Below are 23,297 nucleotides of genomic sequence, written 5' to 3' on the forward strand. Positions count from 1 at the left end.
TCGTCTTATTTTCTCTTTCTGTTTTTACCAGTAATATCACTTTTTATTCACCTTGCCCTTTTTACCGCAATCTACTATTCAATTTTATCCCGCCTATATATACTCAATAATACGTAACCTACTTCCAAACCATAACCAAAAAAATTTCATTTTCCGTTTTCAACACTACCGCCGCCACAAAATCCACCGCTTCTAGTTCAATAATGGCTGCTTTCACGTATTTAACAACCATTTCGGCTAGTTCTAATAACTTTCACTTTATTTCCACTTCTGTTTTTTGCGCATCACTAATCATTTTTAGCCGCTCCCCACAGGTTTTAACTTCATTATTTCTTCGTCAGACAAGTGTTAGCCCCATTTTCGTAATCTTTCACCACAACACCACTCCTTTTCATACATTTACACGTTTTTTTTTTTCGAAATTTTCCCGAATTTCTCCGTCCTTTTACGTGTTTTAGCGGCAACACAACCACCTAACCTTTATGCACATCGCTATCTACCAACCCAAGTTCACCACAGGATCAACTTAACCAACACTTTTTCGCCTTTTTTCATACCAGATCTCCAGTTGCTTTCTAGTTCACCTTTATCTCTCCCCATATATTTTTATTTTCATTTTCATTTCAGCCTCGTGTTACACTTTCCACCTTCTAATACCATGTCCAAACTCTTTGTCTTCAAATATGTCTGCTTGTGTCTGTATATGTGTGGATGGATATGTGTGTGTGTGCGAGTGTATACCCGTCCTTTTTTCCCCCTAAGGTAAGTCTTTCCGCTCCCGGGATTGGAATGACTCCTTACCCTCTCCCTTAAAACCCACATCCTTTCGTCTCTCCCTCTCCTTCCCTCTTTCCTGATGAGGCAACAGTTTGTTGCGAAAGCTTGAATTTTGTGTGTATGTTTGTGTTTGTTTGTGTGTCTGTCGACCTGCCAGCACTTTCATTTGGTAAGTCACATCATCTTTGTTTTTAGATATATTTTTCCTACGTGGAATGTTTCCCTCTATTATAATCATATATATGAAAGAGGGAAGGAGGGGGAAAGACGAAAGGATGTGGGTTTTAAGGGAGAGGGTAAGGAGTCATTCCAATCCCGGGAGCGGAAAGACTTACCTTAGGGGGAGAAAAGGACAGGTATACACTCGCACACACACACATATCCATCTGCACATACACAGATACGTACTTTTGCTTTCTTGTGAGAATAGCTTGAGCAGAGGCCTATAATATTCTTTTTCATATTGTCAGCCCTGCACCTGGGCTGTATATCACGGGTAATGACCTCCGCAATTTTTTTGTACCTCTCCAGTCTTCTTAATCTATTTTTGTACTCACTGTGCCTTACATTGTAAAGCACATCATCAGCTTCATACATTTCTATTAATTTTGTAGTTGACAGCACACATAAATTAAACTTCACAGTCATGTTTACACACAGACTACTGGTGACAGAATGCTGCAGCGATGGTAGTGCTCCAAGTGGTAACATTTCACATTGCAGTGAACAGAAGACAAGCGACTTTTATGATCAACGCTACTGGGAGGCCCTAGATTTTATCATATTTATTTGATGACAGGTGAGATTTGACGAAGTTGCCTCTTACACCATCAAATTTCTTTGACATAGATATTTGACATATCAACTTTGACAAAGAAATGTGATAGTATAATACTGGCCTAACAGGTGTAATTAGAAAATGATAAAAAGCTACAGTGTCGATACAGGATGTAAAAATGATCTGTGCCAAGCAATCTACGACAATACATCTATTACTTATATGCTTTCTTATTTCTTCTACTTCTGAGAGTTCCTGGCAACTTCTTCCACCACTGCTCACTGTAAGATGTGTTTCCCCTCCCCACTTGTGTGCCAACAGTTTATTTTGGTAGTAAGGTCAGTCAACTTACTTTTTCAGTGAAACTGATTTTCCTACATAACTGATATAGATTGTCTTCCTTCAACATAAATATTGTCAGGAGAACCAAATATGATCATGAGCGCCAAGACTGAACACTACAAACTATGAAAAACAGCTCGAATGGCTGGGTTACAATTTTCAGAACTGATAGAAACATCCAATGGGAACTGAGAGACAACTGGTCATTTCAAGGTTTCCCACTGAACTGGAAAAACAAATTCTTGTTCTGACAAGCTGTGTTTTTAACTTCCTGGATCATTCTACAAACTGAACCCAAAATTTGAATCATTCTCTAAATATGGTGATTTTCCATTTCCGGTGATAAAAATGATCCATGAAGGACAAAAGATTTAATCTCTGAGATTTCAGGGAGAGGTTCCTGTCAAAAAGAGGGTAGCTAATAAAATTAGTAATCAAAAGTTACTATTCAGATACACTGAAGGTTATAATACTATTCCATGATTAGAGGATCAGCTTACTTTCTTTGTGTTGCTGGATCAAAATCAGTGGTGACTGTCTCAGAGAAGATCTGCTGATCTGTTCCTTGAAAGTAATCAGACCCTGTAATCAGATGAAAATTTTGAGAATTTAGCAGTAAGTCCCCAAGTAAGATTAGTTGACCACATGCCCCTGTTATAATAAGGAAGTTCTCATGTGTTAATACTTATTTACAGTTTTCAAAACAATCAGCTACAACTAAAAATAAAACTAATGTATTCAAACTACAAAGGTACTAGAAGAAGATCAAATCTTAGGAAACTAAAAGTAAAATGCATCACAGTTGCTACAATAAGTCTCCATGCATTTTACAGACAGTTTAAAGAATGAAGACATTATATTAACATGCAGCATTCATTCTTGCTGTAATCTAGTTCCTTTGTTTGGGTTAGTACACAGAAAACTTGGAAATTAAAAATGACCTTTTGTAACAACTGTGCTGCTATGTGCTATAGGAGGATGTATATTACCATGAGCAGCAACGACATGGGATAAGAAGCGGTGCATCACTAGAGTGTATGGGGAGGCACAGCCATGCAGCGCGACACAGGCTAACAGAGCCAACAGGAAGCAAGCTGGGATGAGCCAGCGTCGACTCAAGCCATACCATCTACTGGCAAACACTGTAGTAATAATACAAAGAGTCAGAGCTGCTACTTGGAGCATTCACAATCCAGCACTGGCAGCCTCAGAAAAATTCATGTTGCTGCTTAGTAACACAATGAAATCTTATACGAAATATGATGGTGTCCTGCCACATAAAAATTTTCATACATTATGTTTCTGCTACAAATCAGCAAAAAAATGTATTAAGAAATTATTTACATCTCACCATCACACTAAAAGAACATGCATATGTTAAAAGCAAATTCAATACAAATATTATATATAAAAGTTTGTAAACAGAAGATAAAAAACAATTGATACTCTTATTACTGCCAAAGCTATGTGAATTTTACACTACAAAATAAAACAAATATAATACAGTTGACATAAAGCCATTTATCATGCTACAAGCTCATTGCTTTCAATGAAAGTGGAGTCACAGCTCTTCTGTCTGAGTTAGTCAATTAAAAAATTATAAATCAGTGAAAAAAGCAAACTACTACTTCAACAGTTAGTTTTCATGCTAAATGAAGCATACAGGATAATATATACAAAAGTGACAGAAGGAATTGTTTAAATTGTTCAACAAAAGAAATAAAATCTCTGTACTACACATCTGTGGTAATAATGCATGAAATAGAAATAAATAAATGGTAGGAAACTAAAAGATGTCACTAATTTAGATTTCTATGTCAGCCAGAAAACTAACACACTGCTAAACAGAAAACGTGTTTGTTATTACATTAAGAGCACTACACACTATATAAGCTTTCAGGTTTTCAACAGATTAAATATTTAGATTGACTTCCTAATGCTTGATATTTTACAGCATTTGAAACCTGACTAATAAATTTCCCATGAGCAAAAAAATAATTTAGCAAGATATTTATAATCACACGTTAAGCTCCACAAGAGCTTTGGAACTTCTTGCCTGCGAGCATTTTCTGATATCCCCCATTCAAGTTGTTCTTTTTAATAAATAAACTCTGTGACAAGAGAACATCTGGCTGCAAACTAATTATGCAGTGTTGGTGTAATCCAGTACGTAACTCCAGAGTGGGTATCAACGAAAAAAATAATTAACTAGTTTCAATCACTGACACATCTAACACTGCATAGTAATTTGAATCTTTTAGTTTTCCTCCATTCATTTAATTTGTCTCAGTAGGCTGAGCTTCCAGTACCTGGATGGTCATCGTCTGAGAGGTCGTTGCCTTCATGCAGTGCGACATCGGAGCCACTGGAGCTGCCAATGGTCCTTCTCCTGATGGATACCCTCATCCCTGACAGTGGAGATGCCATACTGTCAGTTTCCACATCCGAATCACTGTTCACAGTCACAGAATTGGTGCTGCACCTCTCATCGTTCATGTTCACAGCGAGGCTATTAACTGCATCACCATCAGCACTTTTATCACCAGGAGAAGACTGCAGCGAATGTGTTACAGACTTTGTTTCTTCATAGATGACATTTTTACTTGGAACACTGCTGCCAACATTTACAAGTACATTGTCTGTAACACTTCCAGAAACCTTGCTTAAGCGGAGTGCTGGTTTTGGTGTGTACACAGCACTAAATTGTGGCTCTTCCACATCTTCTTTACTTTCTGAATTTTGTTTAGTGGGGCTAAAACATTCTTTATCTTCAAGCTTGCCAGATGGATTCAAAGCAACTTTCCCACTCACTGTAGCCTCATTTTGGATGAATTTCTCATTTTCAATGGCATTTGGATCGCCATATATAGTTCTGATGGTTTTCACAATAACATTTCCTTGTGTCTCATTGTCAGAACCAAAGTCCCATTGAACATCATCCATTACAGCTGTAGAAGGGTCATCATGGGAAGATCTGGATGCTTTGCGCACAGGTTTCAAGCGTGGCTGTGGCGTGGAAGTGACAATTGGACCTTCCTCATGCAGCCTGACAGTGGGAATGTGGCCATCATGCGAACTAAGATCTATGCTAGTGTCAAGTGCAGTGCGACTTTCAGCATGCGACCCAAATAGCTGTGGTTTGCCGTCCGAGAAACCTTTATGGGAAATGAGTGATAGAACAACAAATATGTGAAATTAATTCAAACAAATTTGCATATTACATAACAAATGTAGTCAGTATACTTACTAGACTCTGTACATTTTTAATCAAAAGTATAATGATAGATACAGATTAGAAAAAAAAGATTACAGGATGAAATATACTGCTACTTAATACTTAATAAGTAGGAATGTTAAGCAATGTCACACTCTACCATAAAATACTGTGCAAATTATACCTTATTTATTAAATTTGACAGTTTAATTGAGAAAAATGTAAGTCAGGATTCATGCAGTGTGATGGATTATATGCATCAAAACAAATGTTCTGGCAGTTTAAAAAAAGTGATGCAGTTTCTGTAATTTAATTTACATTATAAAGGCAAAACTGAAGCTAAAAAGTTTAGCAAAGAATCAGATGTTACACTGTTTTCTAAAGACGAGTTTGTAATGCTTGGCATCTCACTTTTATACAAATGTGCTGTGACAAACATCTGTCAAGAATATTGTCAGCCATAAGAAACAAATATTGCATCTTCATGGAGCACTCTTTCCAAATGCAAGACACAATACTCTTGAAAGAAAGTGATATAATACATTTTTTTTTATTTCATAGAGAATAATAGAAACTCATCTCAGGAACTTAGTAAATTAACACAAAACAAAGCATATTTTGAAAGTACGAGTATAAATAATAAATATAATACGTGAAGAAATTTGTAATGCTGAACTTTTATGGAAATGCTGAACTTCTACAGAAATGACACTGCATTTATAGGAGTCAAAGGGCATGAAATGAAAGCAGTAATAGAGAAGAGAGGGCTACAGGGATGCTGCCTTCTTTCCATGTTGTCAAATTCTTATTCAGAGCAAGCAGTATATGAGGCCAAGGACAGATTTAGAAAAGTAATTAATGTCCATGGAGAAGAGATAGAAAAATTTCAAGGTTTGTCGATGACACTGTAATTCTGTCACACATGACTAAGGACTTGTAAGATCAATTGAACTGAAAAGAATGTTTCCAAATGAGGTTATAAGACAAACGTCAACAAAAGTAAAATATTTGTAATGGAGTGTAGACGTATGAGAAACAAAATAATTGTTTGGGGGAGAGGGACAGAGAGAATTAAAGAGGAAGCACCTGGAGATAGCAGTCATGTGTGGGTGAGGTGTGCTTGCTTGTGTGAATTGTGTGTCTTTTTCTTTCTGAAGACGGCTTTGGGCGAAAGTTCAATGTGCAACAGTCTTTTCAATGTGCCTGTCTGCAACTCAACATGTCATCTTTACAGTGAATAGTGATCTATCCTTAGACTTACATGTTAAAAAATAAGTGCAGCTCTATAAGGAAGCAACACATGGATGATAAACAGTACAGATGAAATGAGAGGACAAGATTTCAAAATGTGCTGCTACAGAAGAATGCTGGAGATCAGATAGATAAATAATAAAGAACTACTGAACTAAATCGAGAAGAGTAGAAATTTATGTCACAACTTGACTAAAAGGTGCATTCTTGAAAGTAAAAATAAATGTGTCTTTCAGAATGAAAGGTAAGTGACATATTTATAACTTTATACATGTTTCCAAATGAGGACAGTGTGATTGAAAGGTTGTAATAGCACATAAATTTAGGACATTATTTTGCTGTCTTTTTAGTCATCTTACAGTGATTTCACAATGCCCCATGTCCAAGACAGATGAAGGCCACTTACAGAAGAAGTTATATAGCTCCTTAATTCATCTGGAATTGTTGATCTATCCAATGATCCTGGCAATAATTTTGAACAAGAGGACAATGATGGAGGTAATGTTAGACATTTTACATCATACGGTATATTGTAAGCTGAGTAGCCTAGACGCAGAGACCATAAACTGCATGATAAGTGACACTGAGATAATCACGTAACACTCATCCCATCCAAACAACAATGCATTGGCAAAAAGAACATTATTGTTGCATATGAATTTGTTACAGCGCAGCCAACCTAAAGCTGAATAAGAGAAAAACGCATTCTAATTGTAACAGACTGGAAGGTAGCTTTGAATGTCCTAATTGGTACTTCATCCAGAAGCTGAAGTTCATTTGAACAACGTTGAGCATCTTCCAGTGGTCAGTGACAAAAAAAAAAAAAACCTTTCGACAGGTGCACGAAACTGGGTTGCAAAGGCAAAGGCAAATTTTACTGTGTAAAATGTAACATTCACTTACGTCTGGATAGAAAAAAAAATTGTTTTTTCAGGAAAAAAAATAATTTGTGACCAAAAGGGTTAAACCAGTCTTTGGATTGATGACTGCATCAATCACAGGAAGAAAAAACTTTCATCACTACAAACTAAAGTTTTGTAAGATTCTGAATTAATGGTGAATTTCTGATTTTCAGAAACAATGTATCAAAGAAAAAAATCAATGAAGACAAGAAAATTTCGCAGCAACAACACTTAGTGATGGCAGTGGCTTTCAATACGATGGGTCATGATAGAATGTCTGATCACATGCATTGAATACAGGACTTCATGCAGCAAGCATCAAATACAATGATACCGTGGATACTGTTCAAAATGGGATAACAACAATCTTATCAAGTATCACAACTACTGAGTCCTATAGAAAGTGAAAAATGACAAAAAGAGAGGTGAGAGTTCAACTGCAAAGAAGGTGCGAATCTTCAGCTGATCATGACAGTTGGGTGCTATTGTTACACAGGGAACTATTCTTGTAAAGCAGCCTGTTAGTCATTTTCCTTCTCCCTGGTTTCTATGTTAAATGTTTCTTTTAATACAGATTTCAATGTTATTTATCTTTCTGTTTGGGTCCCCAGCACTTTTCACTTGACAGATACACTCATATTAACCAAAAACACAAGATGAACTTCCTAATTCCTATATCAGTGTTTCCTTGTAGAGTTTCTCTTGCATTAAACTTGGGTTTCAACCATACTAAATATGAGCTTTCCTGTCATTCTTCTCCCAGAATGAGTCACATATATACTCTGTACCATTCAAAGGTTGACAGAAACGTACTAAAATATTGGCAAACTAATTACACACATATGAAAATAAATAATTATATAAGATATTCTGATAAATAATTATATTTATTATTGATTACAAAAGAGTTACCAAATAACTGGACTATTCTTTATAGCTCTTTAATAATCATTGAAAAATAAAAATTATGACAACGATCAGTGATAATCATAAGGTAATAAACAGTTCAAAAATTAGAGAGAACGTAACTTCTGTCCAAAAGAGTAACATGTTAGAGAATCAGGACTATGCAGTGATAACACATTAAAATTATCCAGAACTTTAGATCAAAGAAATCACAGCTAGACAGTATGAAAGAGAAAGCAACAGAGAAGTGTTAGAGATAAAATGCAACAACACATTGGAATTACAGGTGCAAGTGAGGCAACAATAAAGAGGAGAGAAAAGCCAAGAATAATCATGTACTGGAAGGGGACCACAAAATGAGAAGCAGATAATGAAGGAGGGAAAATATGTAAAGGGAAGGAAAGACAATGACAAAAAACAAGAGGAAGGAGATGACACCTTTTTTTTCACATGTGACTATTCACTTTGAATCTCCTTCTTTATGCCTCTTTCTCTACAACTTGCTTCAAATTTCCCTTTCATGCACTTATTACTGTCTTCTCAATTGTCCTATCTGCTCTCTTCCACCTTCCCATAGCTTCAAATCTCATCTGTTGTTGGCATTTTATTGTTGATATCCCTGCCACACTGTCCAACTGTGTCTCTTCTGATGGGCCACTTTCCTCTGAAGCATCTTGCTGAATCCAATCCTATCTGACCTTTGGTTCTGATACATAACATTTATGTTACAGTTTGTTCATTTTAAAGCTCACTTCCAGGTAGTATGTTAAAAAAATTATTATGGGCCAATGAAGGTGTATTCTCTATTAAAGCAAATCTTTAAAAAATCTGACCACTACTGATACAAAAAGTCTCTTCCCATAGTACACTAGTTTTTATTCTGTTCACAGAGCTTATGTAGCCAGAGTGTCACTTCTATCTTACATCTGATATTTTTTCACACTGCTGCAACAGTACCACTTTATACAAAACAAATAAAAATAATGTATATAATGACTCAGTCAACTCTAAACAGCAGTGGCAAATAAGTTTTTAAGTCTTTTGCAGGTCTCATCTGGCTCATTGTTTGTTTTATTCAAGTGCTGTAAATGAATAGTAATGGGAGAACAACAGCAGTAACTCTGAAGCCATATTCCGCACCACAAATGTTCACCAAAACCTTGACATATGTTGATGTAAGATCACAACAGCAAAGTGAGTTTATTTCTGGTTGCAATTCTGTTTCAATTCATCATCATCATTAATGTTCTGCCAAAAGGCAGGTTTTCACATGGTAGTTCTCCTGGCTGTCCAGTCTTCTGCCATCCTCTTCAGATCCGCATAATTTCCTCTTTCCTTTATGTCGTCTATCGTCTTGAATCTCCTTCCTCTCAGTCTTCTCCCATAAACCAGTTTTTCCAAAGCATCAGCTAGCAAGCACTCGCTTCTCAATGAATGTCCCAACAAGTTCTTTTTCCTTTCTCTTATAACCTTCAGCAGATATCTTCTCTCACCAATACTTTCCAAAACTCTTTCATTACTCACTTTTTTCATCCAGCTTATCCTCTCCCTTCTCCTCCACATCCACATCTCAAATGCTTCTAACCTTTTTTTCATCCTCTCATCTCAGTGCCCATGTTTCTGCCCCATATCGTGCCACACTCCAGACAAAATATTTGCCAAGGCTTTTCCTTAGATCTTTATCTAATTTGTCACATAACAGTCTCCTCTTTCTGTTGAATGACTCCCTCATTATGGCAATTCGAGTTTTCACCTCCTGGTGACATTTCAAGTCTTCAGTTATTGTGCTTCCAAGATATTTAAATGCACTTACTTGGCCAATGGTAGCTTGTCCTATTTTAATATTGAACATTATGCATCTGCATCTGTTTAGATTGGTCATTAGTAATACATCTGTACACACTGCAATGGTGCAAGAGAGCTGTTCATTCAGATTGTACATATTAAATTTAAAACAGACGTGTATCCTCATTATTAATATACATATATTCTTCTTTCAATGTATTACATGCAGAGATTTGTTCATCTCCAAAAAATGATTTTCTGCTACACCTTCACATCATAAGGAACCAACACAAAACAAAAGAACTGCTCTCTCTCTCTCTCTCTCTCTCTCTCTCACCTCCCCCCCCCCCCCCCCCCCCCCCAACCCAAAAAAAAAAAAAAAAAAATATTTATATACAAAGCACTAGTGGCCCACCCTAGCTTTGCATGGGTCACACTAAGCATGATGATTCATCTGGTGTAGCGATAATTTTGTTTACGGGTAAGTGCATGGGCATTAAAGGTGCCACACTGCTGCAGCCAGCATGGTTGTCGCAACTCCCATCACTGCCATAAGTTGCCACTGCAAACACTAATGAAATATGGAATAGGTAACATTTTGGCCATCTGAGAACTTACTCACTCCAGTGCTAGTTTGACATGAGTATCAAAAAGTCTACAGTAGTTCCTGAGAGTGGCCTTCACATACAGGCAGAAAATGGCAGTGGGGAACTTTAACTTATAATATGTATGCAAGGAGAAAATATGTATAGATTATAGTAATTTTGTGCGGCTCAATGGCCTGGTGCAAGTCTTTCAATTGGACGTCACTCTGGCGACTTGCATGTACCTAACCAGTTATCCAACTGCAGAATGGGAACCTACAGCTTAACACCAAATCTGAAGCACGATTTGTTATGGCGAATATCTACATCACTGAGAGGTGAATACAAGGTTAAAAGGTAGAGTTACAAATTTGTGGGCCATCTGGGATACAATCACATAACCTTTTGGTATCCAGACACACGCTTTACCTCCACACCACCAGGCTCGACACAGATCTCAGTCAAACGTTGCTGCTCTCTAGAATTGTGACAGCTGTACCACTAGGTGGCAATGGCATTATTTTCACTATGGTGGGGGACTTTGGTTCATCATAATCTAGCCAATTGCCACTAAATATTTATAAATTATATACAGAAGTCATCCTCATGAATCAATCCTTTAGTCATAAACAGATAAAATCCCTACAGTAGTTCCTGACATTAGCCTGAAGGTACAGAAACTGTGACACAAGACTTAAATTTATGTATGTACTAGTGACCTGGCCTGGCTTCGCATACGTAGCAATAAGTATCTGCAGCCAGACAATTTGAATGGCGTAGAGTATTTTGTTTGTGGGTCATGAATCAAATTCAAACAACAATGTTAAGTAAGTGACTATCATCACTTTCATACTTTCATACAAATTATGCAGGCCATGGCAGGAAAATTGTGTGGAGGCATTACTGTTCTGTGTTCCAGAAAGAATTGGCATTTGGAGTGATACCTCACGGCAATGAGGGGAGCACATCGGGATGTATTCATAAGTAATAAGTTTACAAACAATGTAAATATTGTATCTGAATTATGAGTGTGAGTGAGTGATTCAATATGTACCGAAGGCTGGCTGATGTGTGTGGGGTGGGAGGTGGGGGTGAGGGGGCGTGGGTGGGGTGTGTGGATGGGGGGGGGGGGGGGGGGCGGAACGGAACACATGATGCACATGTTTAGACCAAGTTCCTGTGAAGATTAGTACAGATTGTGATGTATTGTTGAGACTCACTGCCACAATTTTTTGTGATTGACTCTTTATGGCAGGCTACTTTCACTGTACCATGCAAAGAATCATGTTCGCATCTAAGTTTGATTCAAAGAAAACAAAGTTGAGTCATCTGCTGCACTGCTGAAATAATGTAATGCTGAAGAAGTTTTTCAGAAAATGTATTACTTGAGGCATAAAAAATAAAACACCACATATTTAGGATTTGCATATTTCTTCACTATGCAATTTTCTCAAATGACTGCAGCAAAACTATGGGTAAAAGTATTAGAGTGTTTTAAATTGTAAGGCTCTCATCACTGCCCAACAATGAAGTGGTTATCTTTTTGTTATTGGCCATGTTCATTAGAATACTTAAAAGTTGAGTAACTCACTGCCCATTGTTCAAAGAATTTGCAGTGAATTAAGAGTGTGAATTGCAGCTAGTAATCTAAGAGAAGCAAAAATTGGCAGTCTGAAAGTGTTGTCATATTTTGATACATGTCCCTCAAACATCTCTAGAAGTATTTCAAAATCCTATTGTTCGACCTCAGGAAATTTCTGAGTCCCATTCATCTGAAAAGATAGCAATCAGCCAGATGTGACTTATGCAAGTTGCATGTCCCCAAACCAGTTATCCAACTAGGAAAAGGGGAGCTACAGTGTAATGTGGAATCTGAGCCACATTTCCATGTCCCTGAGAGGCGAATGCTTTGTTAACAGGCAGCATGAAAAAAATTGATCCGGCTGGGATTCAATCCTATGGCAAAGGCATTGTTTCCCCAACTTAACTTTAATTAATTGTAATTCAAACCATTTGTGTGAAATTTTTATAAATTACATACAAAAACCTTCCTCGAGAATTATCCATTAGTATCTATTAGTCAAATCCCTAAAACAATATCTGAGATACAGAAGGACACAAGGAGGCGATTTTGAGAGAGAGAGAGAGAGAGAGAGAGAGAGAGAGAGAGAGAGAGAGAGAGAGAAGTTGTATAGATAGAAGGAGACATTAAAAAAGTAAGAGATGTCAGAAACCCACATAATTACCTTTCACTTTTAAGGGTTTTTCGTAACAATGCACTCGATTCTTCAATTCCCCAGCATAGAAGTGCTCTACCAGGGAACTGAATACGTTGATAAGAGTAGTCTTTAGTTCCTTGTCATCTTCAAGCAATTGTTTAGGGTGCCAGAAGAGATGATAGTTGGTTGGTCAAGAACTTCCCAACATAAATACAGAATCTTATCCTTGGTATGGGCAGTGGTATATTAATAAACATTGTTATGAAGGAGTATCCTGGATGATAGCTTTTTGCCCATCCTTTTTGGATGGCATGTCTCGTTTCACAATTCATGTCAGCTGTAACTGTTGACACAATTTCCATGAAATCAATTGAAAGAGTACCCTTAACGATGCAGAAAGCATTAACTACCACATTTAGATTCAAGTAAAGACATTGCTTGAGTTTTTCTAGTTTTGGCGAAGGTAAATAGTGCTACTACATTGACTGTTGTTTTGATTCTGTGATGGTTTAAGACTGGCCTGGTCAAACAGCACTACCACTTAGTGCTCCAAGTGCACTGGTGATTGTGGCTGAGGGCTGACAGGAGAAAGGAAAGCTGGCTGGAGTAAGGCATATCTTTATATTCTACATTAAGAGTACTATGGGATCCACAAAACTGTCCAAGAAAATAAAAAGTGGAGGTATCACATTGTTAAATGCAAAATGGGAACTGCTTTACTTTTTTTATCATTTGAATGGCATGCAAAGTGCTTGACATGCAACTGCACTATTACAAGCTGGAAAAAAATCACTGGTATGCCACTACAACTGAAACAAAAATGAAATGATGCACTTGTCTTCTGACAAAAGAGAGAAAATGGTGGCTGAACTGAAGGCAGTCTTTACTGAAAAAAATGTAAAAGAGAAAGTAAAGATGTAACATAATCTTATAAATAACATGTTAAAAAGGTTTAAGAAAGAAGTGCCTACCTAGATAGCTAAGTAGTAACAGTTACCAATGTGCAATATGAATGACATATAATAACCATTTTGTGAGAAATTGACATCAAGGGGCCATCAGTACAAGTGAGCTGCACAACAGTTTTCAAAATCCCACAGAATGGAAGACATTTCGAGGCAGGTTTTGCATCCAGCAGAAGTTTGAATACTTTCTCGTCATACAGTGAATATGGCTGCAGATGTACACCATCAGCTGACTAAAAAGGCACCCAACTTCACAGCAATTTTCATCGCACTTGATGATCCTATCAACATGCCAGGCACAGCCCAGTTGGGGAGTTTCATGAGAGAGTTAACATTCAGCTAGAGGTGACAAAGGAGCTTCTGAGTTTCATCTCACAGGAGGACACTATTACTAGCACAGGTATTTTGACATTTTGGAGATGGTAACTGATTCCTTTGGAGTGGAATGGAAACACATGGTCAGCAGCACAACAAATGGTGCATCATCAATGCAGCAAGTGCAAAATGGTCTTGCTAGCTAGATAGTGGAGAAACTGGAATCTGTCGAGGCCTCATTGACAGCTGCAGCTCACTTCCTGAAATGTCAAGAGGCACTATGAACTAAGTCAATAAGGAAAATTATACAATGAGGGCCACTGTTCATGCAATGAACTATATTCAGTCTCTCGGATCAGTACTTCTTACATTTAAAGAATTCCTGTCTGATGTCACCCGATATTTCATTCCACTACAAATTTAGGTGGCAAGGCCAAGTCCTGAAGAGGTTCCTTAATTTGCAAGAAGAAATCACAACATTCCAGAGGATAAGCATATGAACGATCCTGATTGGACTGTTGACCTTATTTGTACATTCAATGCCATCAATTATTTCAATTCATCAAATCTATCAGTGCAAGAGGAGAATAATTTGGTAACAGGTATTGTGGACAAGATTGGTGGTTTCAAATAAAAGCTGAAACTATGGAAAAATCAAATTCAGGTTCATGAGATGTAGCATTTCCTGAAACCTGAGACACTCAGTTGTGTGCAAGACATGACTGACATAAGTTTCATTAATCGGAACATATCATGATGTGTTCTCAAACAGATTCCAAGACTTTGCATGCTTAAAGACATTTTGATTTATTTGTCAGACTGTTGTCGTTTTTGACTGCTGATGTACATCATTACTTTCAACTTGAGCTGATAGATCTACAGTATAGCACTTGTCTCAATTACCTCTTTGTCCAGTCCACAAATTTACAAGATTTTTATAAAATGTTACTCCCAGAGCAATATTTTCGACTGCTCAGAAAAGTTATTTCAATGTCTGCTTCAACAATGTGTACTGACTTTTTTTTCTGTTGTGGTATTGACAAAGTCCTGCCAACATTCAAGACTAATACATTTTAATCTGAACAGTACGAGGAAAGATTGCTACTTACCGTAAAGATGACATGTTAAATTGCAGACAGGCACAATACAAAAAGACACTTACACATTAGCTTTCAGACAAAGCCTTCATCACAAAAGGAAACATACACACACATTCATTCACACAAACAAGAACATTTCACACACATACAACTGCCATCAGTGGCAACTCTGACTGAACTGCAACTGTCATGTAGAACAGAAGCAGTAACCTTTAAGGGGAAGGGATGGTGGGTTACGGGTGCATTTGGGGGGGGGGGGGGGGGGAGAGAAGGGAGTACTGTCTCACGGAGCATGCAGGAACTACACTGCCAACAGGCGCAGCGTCAGGGAGCTGTGAGGCAGGGAAGTGGGGAGGGGAGGGGGGAGGAATGAGGAGCAAAAAAGGAGAGGATCAGGAAAGAGGAAAGGTGGGTGTGTTGGCAAAGGAAAGCACACAAAGAAGGTGGAAAAGAGAATACGTAGGAGGCTGAGGCCAGGATGATTTCAGGAGCAGAAAACATATTTTAATGATAACTCCCAACTGCGCAGTTCCGAAAAGCTGGTGGTGGAGGAGAGGATCCAGTGTGTGAAGCAGTCACTGAAATCAAGCATGCTATGTTCGGCAGCATGCTGCACCACAGGATGGCCTACTTTGCTCTTGGCCACACTTTGGCAGTGACTGGTCATTCTGGTTGACATCTGGTTGGTAGCATAATATAAAAAGCTGTGCTACGATTGCAGCAGAGCTGGTATATGACATTGCTGCTGTCACATGTGGCCCAACTTCTGATGGGGTAGGATAAGCATGTGACAGAACTCAAATAGGAAGTGCTGGATGGGTGGATTGGGCAGATCTTGCACCTATGTCTTCCTCAGGGATATGATTCCTGTGGCAAGGTGTTGTGATTGGGAGTGGCATAGGGATGGACTGGGATGCTGTGGAGGTTGGATGGGCAACAGAACACCACTTTAGGAAGGGGTGTTGTTGATACTCCAAGTTGGAGTCTCCACTGTTACATTTTGATCTGAGTGTCTTCACGCTTTTGGCTATATCATGAACCATAATTCCAAACATTTACATATCATAAAACTGAAATGTACAAATTTATAAATATCACAACTTAATGTTTAAGTAATATAGTTATTGCTTTGGCAGAAGGATAAAAAGATGAAAATAAATGCTAGTGATAAAACCCTGTTTATAAAAGTACGCTACAATATTTGCCTCTTGGAAATAGTCCCACTGTGTTTCAAACAAGTCTTCCTGTTTGTCATTTGTGCTGCCTTTGGCATATAACCATCTGACTGACACATCAGCACAGAGCAGTGCAGTATTGAGGGAAGCTGAAGTGCTAGGCCCACTCGGCTCTGCTCCAGGTGTGTCTGGCCTGGTGCAGGTTACCTGTGTGTTGCCATCCACATCAATGTGGGAAAACAAATCATATCCATCTTGTCAATAGTAGTTCAAAAATGCTCAATTGCTTGGCATTATTTGCTCTTTGTGTTGGTTGATTAGTATCTTTGCCATCAACATGCACACAATTTTCCATGCAATTGTCAAAACAGCAGTGTGTCTGACACGAGGAGATTTGTAGCTACAGTATCAATCATCATTTGCTCATCAGATCGCACTCTTTGGTCCACTTGTTGCATGATTTCATGGTCTAGAGTCTGGGCCTGCCAATCCACTCTTCATCTTATCTACTTGTTTAGCCACTTTGCCTAACTCTTCCTTCATTCAATACTGTTGTCCCACAAATCAGGCACAATATTTGATGAAATTAAGCAGCTGTAGATAATTTTGCACATAAAAATCTAACAAGAGTATGCTCTTCATAACTGACAGAAGCAACAATTTTTGAAGTCATTATTGTTTCCTTTCACCCATCACAAATATGGCTGAAATGAAACAAAGGCTTCTGTAACTTTGTAAACAATCAATAGATGATGCTACTATTGTCCAACACTGTTCTGAGATGGTAACATATATATAAAAGCAAACAGCCCTTGCTTTCTCAATATGCCTTAGATATAAAAATCAGTCAGAACTTAGTACCTTATCATTTTTTTCTGGTTTACTTTCAAGGAATCAGTGTCAATTTACATGTCATGTAGCTACAACATTCACGAAAAATGGTGCACTTTTAAATATTTCCATCCATCTCAACAGTTTTTATTAATCTCTAAACAAAGGCCCATATTCCGACATGAAAAATATTCAAAATAGCAAGTATGGTAATCTTCTGTTAGAGGCCTGAACAGATGAAACTTTGCATATATTGGGTTTGTGATGTATGGCAGTGAAGCATGATTTCCCCTGCAATCTTAGCATTGGTTTTTAATCTTGTGAGCGATATTGCACAATAATGCAAAACTAAGTTTTTATTAGCAAACTTGGTGATGACATATTCCCACAAATGATTGTTTGCTGCTTTTCCCAAATATTCATCAGGTCCATACAATGCTGACCACAAAAGGCACTCACCCTTACTTTCTCTGAGGATTGTGCAGTTCTGAAATGTTCTTCTTCAGTGACACTATGTGGTACAATTCCTTCAACTCCCTTTTCAAATTCAGACTAAAAGAAACGAACCCACGTCTACATGCTGTCACAGTATTTTCTAAGACCTCCTCTCTTCCCACTCTGAAAATGTACGTAAGTTGGTGGTTATTTATTTCCTTGCCTCTTTATTATGATTTTTAATGCTTGTGACATCCAGCATGTACAAAACCTTTGAATAACTTTGTTTAAAAAGAATGATATTAATGTTTTTTTTTTTTTTTTTTTTTTTTTTTTTTATATAATGATGGAAAGCTTGCATTACATTGCATCCCTACGTTATCTGGTGGTCTGATTAGTCAACAGCATTCATCCAGCAATTTTAATTGATGACAAACACAGAGTGCAGCTGTATTATACCCACTGTAGCACCCCATCAATATGAATCATGTTTCAACTTCAGCTTCTCAGATTTCTTTTACCACACACAGTCTAACACTCACATGTCAGCCATTTTCTCAAACATGACACCACTATTATCTCTTAACACAACATGTGACATTCCCAAAGAATATGAAACAATACTCAGTCATTGGGGCCACAGGAAAACTCTTCATGAGACGACAAATATGAGACATTTCTTTCTGACTGTCTACCTGTTGTGATATAAATAACCACGAGTCACATATATTCTGAGCTGTTAATCACATTTTTGGCTAGTATTAAAATTTTCTTGTGTAGCAAAAGATCTGATCACTGATCAGTGATGTCTCTGAAACACAATAACTCACTTTGACAGGATGACTTTCTGGTTCCTTCACATATTGACTTGAAAATTTATTTCTTGTTTTGTTTCTTAGATAACATGCTTTTTTGATGTGGTTTCCTTTTCAAAGACTGATAATGTTTTTAAGATACTATATATAAACATAAAATATAATTATTCTCTTCCAGTGCCTGAGTCATCTTCTTGACTGTTTACAGTTAATGAACCATGTCTTCACCCATGATAATGTTTGATGATTTTTGACACACACAAACATAACTACTCTAAAAAAAACATTGATGTGATTCAAAAGGATGATACAGACAGGGTTGCCATAAGTTTCCCCAAGTGAAATTCCCTGATTTCCAGACAAGTTTTAGCATTTTTCCCTGATAAATTTTGTGATCTCAATGGTAAGTAAAGACATAAATTGACCAAAAAAAAAATGTAAGGACTTTCATATTTCTCCCCAGTGTGAGCAAAAATCTTAAGTACTAACATGAACATCTTTTGTAATGAACTGTTTTTAGATGGAGAAAGCAAGCCAAACGGTATATGTGTTTCATTAAGGCCACTGTTGCTATTTTATTTCAATAAAACGAAACACATTTGGTGAGAAAACTACGCATTTCCTTGGTGTCACAAGACAGATTTCAAATATCTTCACTGATTTCAGAAATAAGCTAAGAAAAATGTAGGTGTCTTGAAAGAAGTGTGTAAACCAACATCATAGGTGACCACCAATAAAATGTTGGTTCTATTTTTCTTTCAAGAAATATATGAGTACGTAGTGAACAAACTGCCAGTGACTGCCACCATTTTCTTCTTGTTATCACTCATACTTTCTAAAATATAAACTACTTTCAAGGTGCCAAAATGTACTAGAATAAATAAAAGTCTATAAAACACCACATTGTACAATGTGCTTGTGATGAGACAGTCACAATTCCTAAACTCCATCGCCCGCGGCCTCTGGCCTGCCGAGGAGCACTGCAGTCGTAGGTCCATGGATAAACCATGAAAATCAGCTACATTATGCTGCACGCAAACAGATCCGGCCTGCAGGTAGATCAGTGAGACCAGATCCAATGGGCGGGGCTTGCAGATTAGTGGGAAACGATGGGCTGCAGATATGCAGAAATGGCATGCAGTTTTGGCCATCATGAAAGTCTACTCATGTGGCCAGCATGTCAAAGGCACCATGTTGATGAAATGAGGCCGCAGTGATCAATCTATGCAGCAGATAACTTGTGCAAATATTCTGAGAATCAGTACTAATGAAGATAGGTAGCAGTTCACCATAAAGATGATCGCTGAGCCACAGACAGCCATGTAGAAAAGACAACCACAGTCTCACAACTAAATTTTTGGCCATAGCCTTTGTCAGAAAATGAGAGCACATACACAATGACAACTCATGCATACTTGACCGCCGTCTCTGGCTGCTGCATCAACAATCTCTGAGAATCAGATCCAAACAAACCACTCCTCAAGCCTCGCTGCCTGTCATTGGCAGCTGCTAGCCTAGTGGCAAGAAGTGGTGGCAGCACTGACTGCAAGCTGAGGGGAGTGGTAGGAAGGGGAGAAGCAGTAAGAATGAGGAAGTAGGGTAGCAGCACCCAGCCAGCGACAATTTCATCTACTAAGACAAAAATGAGATTTCCCTGAAATTTCTCTGACACATTTGAAATTCCCTGATTTCCAGAACTTGTGGCAACCCTGAAAGACCTTCAACCCTAATATGTGCACTCCATTACTAGTATTGCAACAGGTTTTGAAAAATGTAAAACAGTGACAAATATTTTAAAAATATATTCTACAATATTTACATGGGTTATATACCTAAATTATCTTGGATTTCTGCTGGACTTGGAGGTGGCGTCTTGGATGATTTTGGTGAGTGAATCTCTGAAAATAATAAAGACAGTATTACATCAGATGTTTTAGAAACAGTATGTGTATTTATACATAGGCTTCAAATGACTGACATCGAGGCCAATTAATTATATTATAACTGTGGATTCAAATACATCATCTCACCCTTCTTTGTTATTACAGTTGTCTCAACAATGTGGGGTGACGAAACGTCTAGCTTCTCTAACTGATCTGAAACTTTCTGTATCTCATTTCTATATGTCTGTCCTTTCTCATGAGACAGAAAATCTTCCATAATTCCTTTCACATCCTTTTCTTCAGCTGCATACTTTTCCTCACCTTCTACATAATCCTTCTGCTCAAGTCCTGCCATTTTTTCATCACCTGTAAATGGGCAAAAGGCTGACAATTTACTAAATTGAGGCCTTTCTACTAAATATATGGAAACACTATCAAATTTTACCTTTATCTTTGGCATGTTTCTCGGAGTTTACCAGTTCTTCAACAGATTCAGACTCCTGTAGAAGCAGAAATTGTTTAATAATATAAAAAATATAATAAATAAAATTATATAAAAAACTGAAATGGTAAGTACCTTCATTAAATCTTGCTCTGTGTAAGATGGATCAAGACTTGTATTTCGTCGAAGGGTTGCATCTCGAGATGGTCCAAGCTCCTCTCGGAGGTTGTCAAAACCAGATTGGTCAAGATGAACTTTAGCTACAGCACGTTCCATGTCATCTGTCACAAGCTCCACATTAAAGACACACTGATTCACAATATCATCCCTATTTATTTTTCGAAGTGCTTTTTCCAACACATTTCCTGGAAATTAATAATTGATTTTCATATAAACTCTTGTATAAAGTACACATGGAAGTCCTAAATCTTTCTGCTTTATCATTCGCATCAATAATGCAATTATGACCCAAATAGCAGACACATAGGCACTAAGTTCAGTCTGTAGTGTCAACTTCCTAAGACTTTGCTAAGTTTCTTCATTAAGCCTGTTTGTGTGCAATATTCAAGGCTGTCAGCCATATATAGTATTATAATTTATGTAAAGTTAACTATGTGGACATGACAAACTCAAATTTCTTCTAAGTACAGAGAATATTTCTGTGAAATGAATAACTTTGTAGCATTTTTGTTTTGCACATTGGTATTCCAGCTGCTACGGGTTTATTTATAAAGTGACATTTTTTTATTTTGTGGTACACTGTTGCTATTTGAGTTTACATATCATTTTGTCATTTGGAGATAGTGAGTGGAGTGTGGACATAGAAAATGGAGTGCCTAGTGGAGAAATCATCACATTTCCAAGATACTATTCTGTCTGAGTTCAATAGAGAGCTGACAACAGTGGAGGCAACCAGAAGCATTTGTGCTGTGTATGGGGATAATGCCATTGGACAAAGCATGGCAAGAAAATGGTTTTCTCATTTTAAGGAGGATCGTTTTGACATTAGTGACTCTCCATGTTTAGGAAGACCTTCAGGTTTGGTGAAGATCGTTTAAGCGCATTAATCCACAATGATCCACATCAGTGTACTCAAGAACTGGTACATGTGATGAACTGTAATCATTCCACCATCATGTGACATTTGCATGCAGTGGGGAAGATTCAAAAACTAGGTGTATGGGTACCATATGCTCTAAGCCAAAACCACATAAATTAGTAGGTGACTATGTGTGCAACTCTGCTTGCTCATCATTAATTGGCTCATGAACAACACTAAACATTCCTGTCCTGTATCATTACCGGTCATGAGAAATGGCATCTTTATATTAACACAAGGGAAAGAGAGGAATGGTTGAGCCTGAACAAAGCAACAAATCCCTGTACGAAGACCTGTGCACATTCACAAAAGATAATCTTATGAATCTGGTGGAATAATGACGTTTGGTGTACCACAAATTGGTTCCCCGAGATGTAACCAACACTTCTGACATTTATTGGCAGCAACTACGATTGTACTCTCAGATTTTCACCGTTTCTGTTCCCTATCAACAACCTACCAAGAACTTCCTTTCCATATGAAAATGCACTCCAAACATGGTGCAACGAGTTCTTCACCTCAATACCACATGACTTCTACAGTTTTGGAACTGAAAAGTTACCCCAGCATTGGCAGACTGTCATAATAGTGAAGAAGAATATAGTAGTGATGACTGAAGTCCTATTACATGCACCTGTTGTGCTTCCTTACAGAAAAATGCTACAAAACTTGTGCAACAACCTAATATTGATGTCTGGACAGTTTCCATGAAGGAGGTCAACTGGAGTTATGGCATCAAGGACTGGCCACAATACGAAAAAAATATGGTGAGCTATTTGTTAGTACTTTACTGAAATGGTCAATGTGTGGCAAGTAGTTACAAATATACAGACAAACTGACCCTGCAATCCTAGAATATGAACCAATCTATAGCAACTATCTCCACAGTATTCTACATATCTCATTAAACTAGATATTAGAAATGGAAATGAATCTTTGTGTAGCTTCAGTATGATGTACAGAAGCATGGTTAAAAAAGGAAATGAACATATTTAGGCAATTTAATTTGAAATGCAATAAAATATAATTTCATGAAAAACAACCAATAAACCACTAACTACATTCATATACACACTGAACTTTGACTAGGCAAATCCACATTGCAAATCAAAATATAATATGGCAGAAATATAAGCTACACTGTCACACAGACGAAAAGGAAACCATTAAGGAAAAAGATTAATTCAGACAATATCCAAGTAGAGACAAAAAGTAACACCTGTGAGATCAGAAACTGATAATCAATATAGAAACATTTCTACTGAATATACTTTGTACCAAACATTTGCCTTTGTAATCCTGCAAATACCTAATGGTAGAAGTCACAGTACGATGCAAAGACAGTTCTGAAAATGAGAGTTGACAAATGTTTTATGTCTGCAGTTGAGGATAAAGAATTAATAATAAGTGTAACACTGTCCCAAAGTTTCTGACTATCTAAAAGTGATATTTTTTAGAGAACAGCACCTTTCATACTGA

General features: G+C 37.5%; 1 protein-coding gene across 1 annotated transcript in view; it reads right to left on the reverse strand.

Moving 5' to 3' along the window:
* Positions 1–23,297, reverse strand: part of LOC124600409 (ankyrin-3-like) — a 267,644-nt gene that overhangs the window by 12,394 nt on the left and 231,953 nt on the right. Inside the window, exons 29-35 of the mRNA XM_047136159.1 lie at positions 20,855–21,084; positions 20,723–20,777; positions 20,425–20,643; positions 20,227–20,292; positions 4,207–5,052; positions 2,887–3,039; positions 2,398–2,479 (exon numbers count right to left, since the gene is read on the reverse strand). Coding sequence (XP_046992115.1) covers positions 2,398–2,479; positions 2,887–3,039; positions 4,207–5,052; positions 20,227–20,292; positions 20,425–20,643; positions 20,723–20,777; positions 20,855–21,084 — 1,651 coding nt within the window. The remainder of the gene's footprint in view (positions 1–2,397; positions 2,480–2,886; positions 3,040–4,206; positions 5,053–20,226; positions 20,293–20,424; positions 20,644–20,722; positions 20,778–20,854; positions 21,085–23,297) is intronic.

The sequence above is a fragment of the Schistocerca americana genome, chromosome 1, assembly GCF_021461395.2.
Source record: "Schistocerca americana isolate TAMUIC-IGC-003095 chromosome 1, iqSchAmer2.1, whole genome shotgun sequence".
NCBI classification, from domain to species: domain Eukaryota; kingdom Metazoa; phylum Arthropoda; class Insecta; order Orthoptera; family Acrididae; genus Schistocerca; species Schistocerca americana.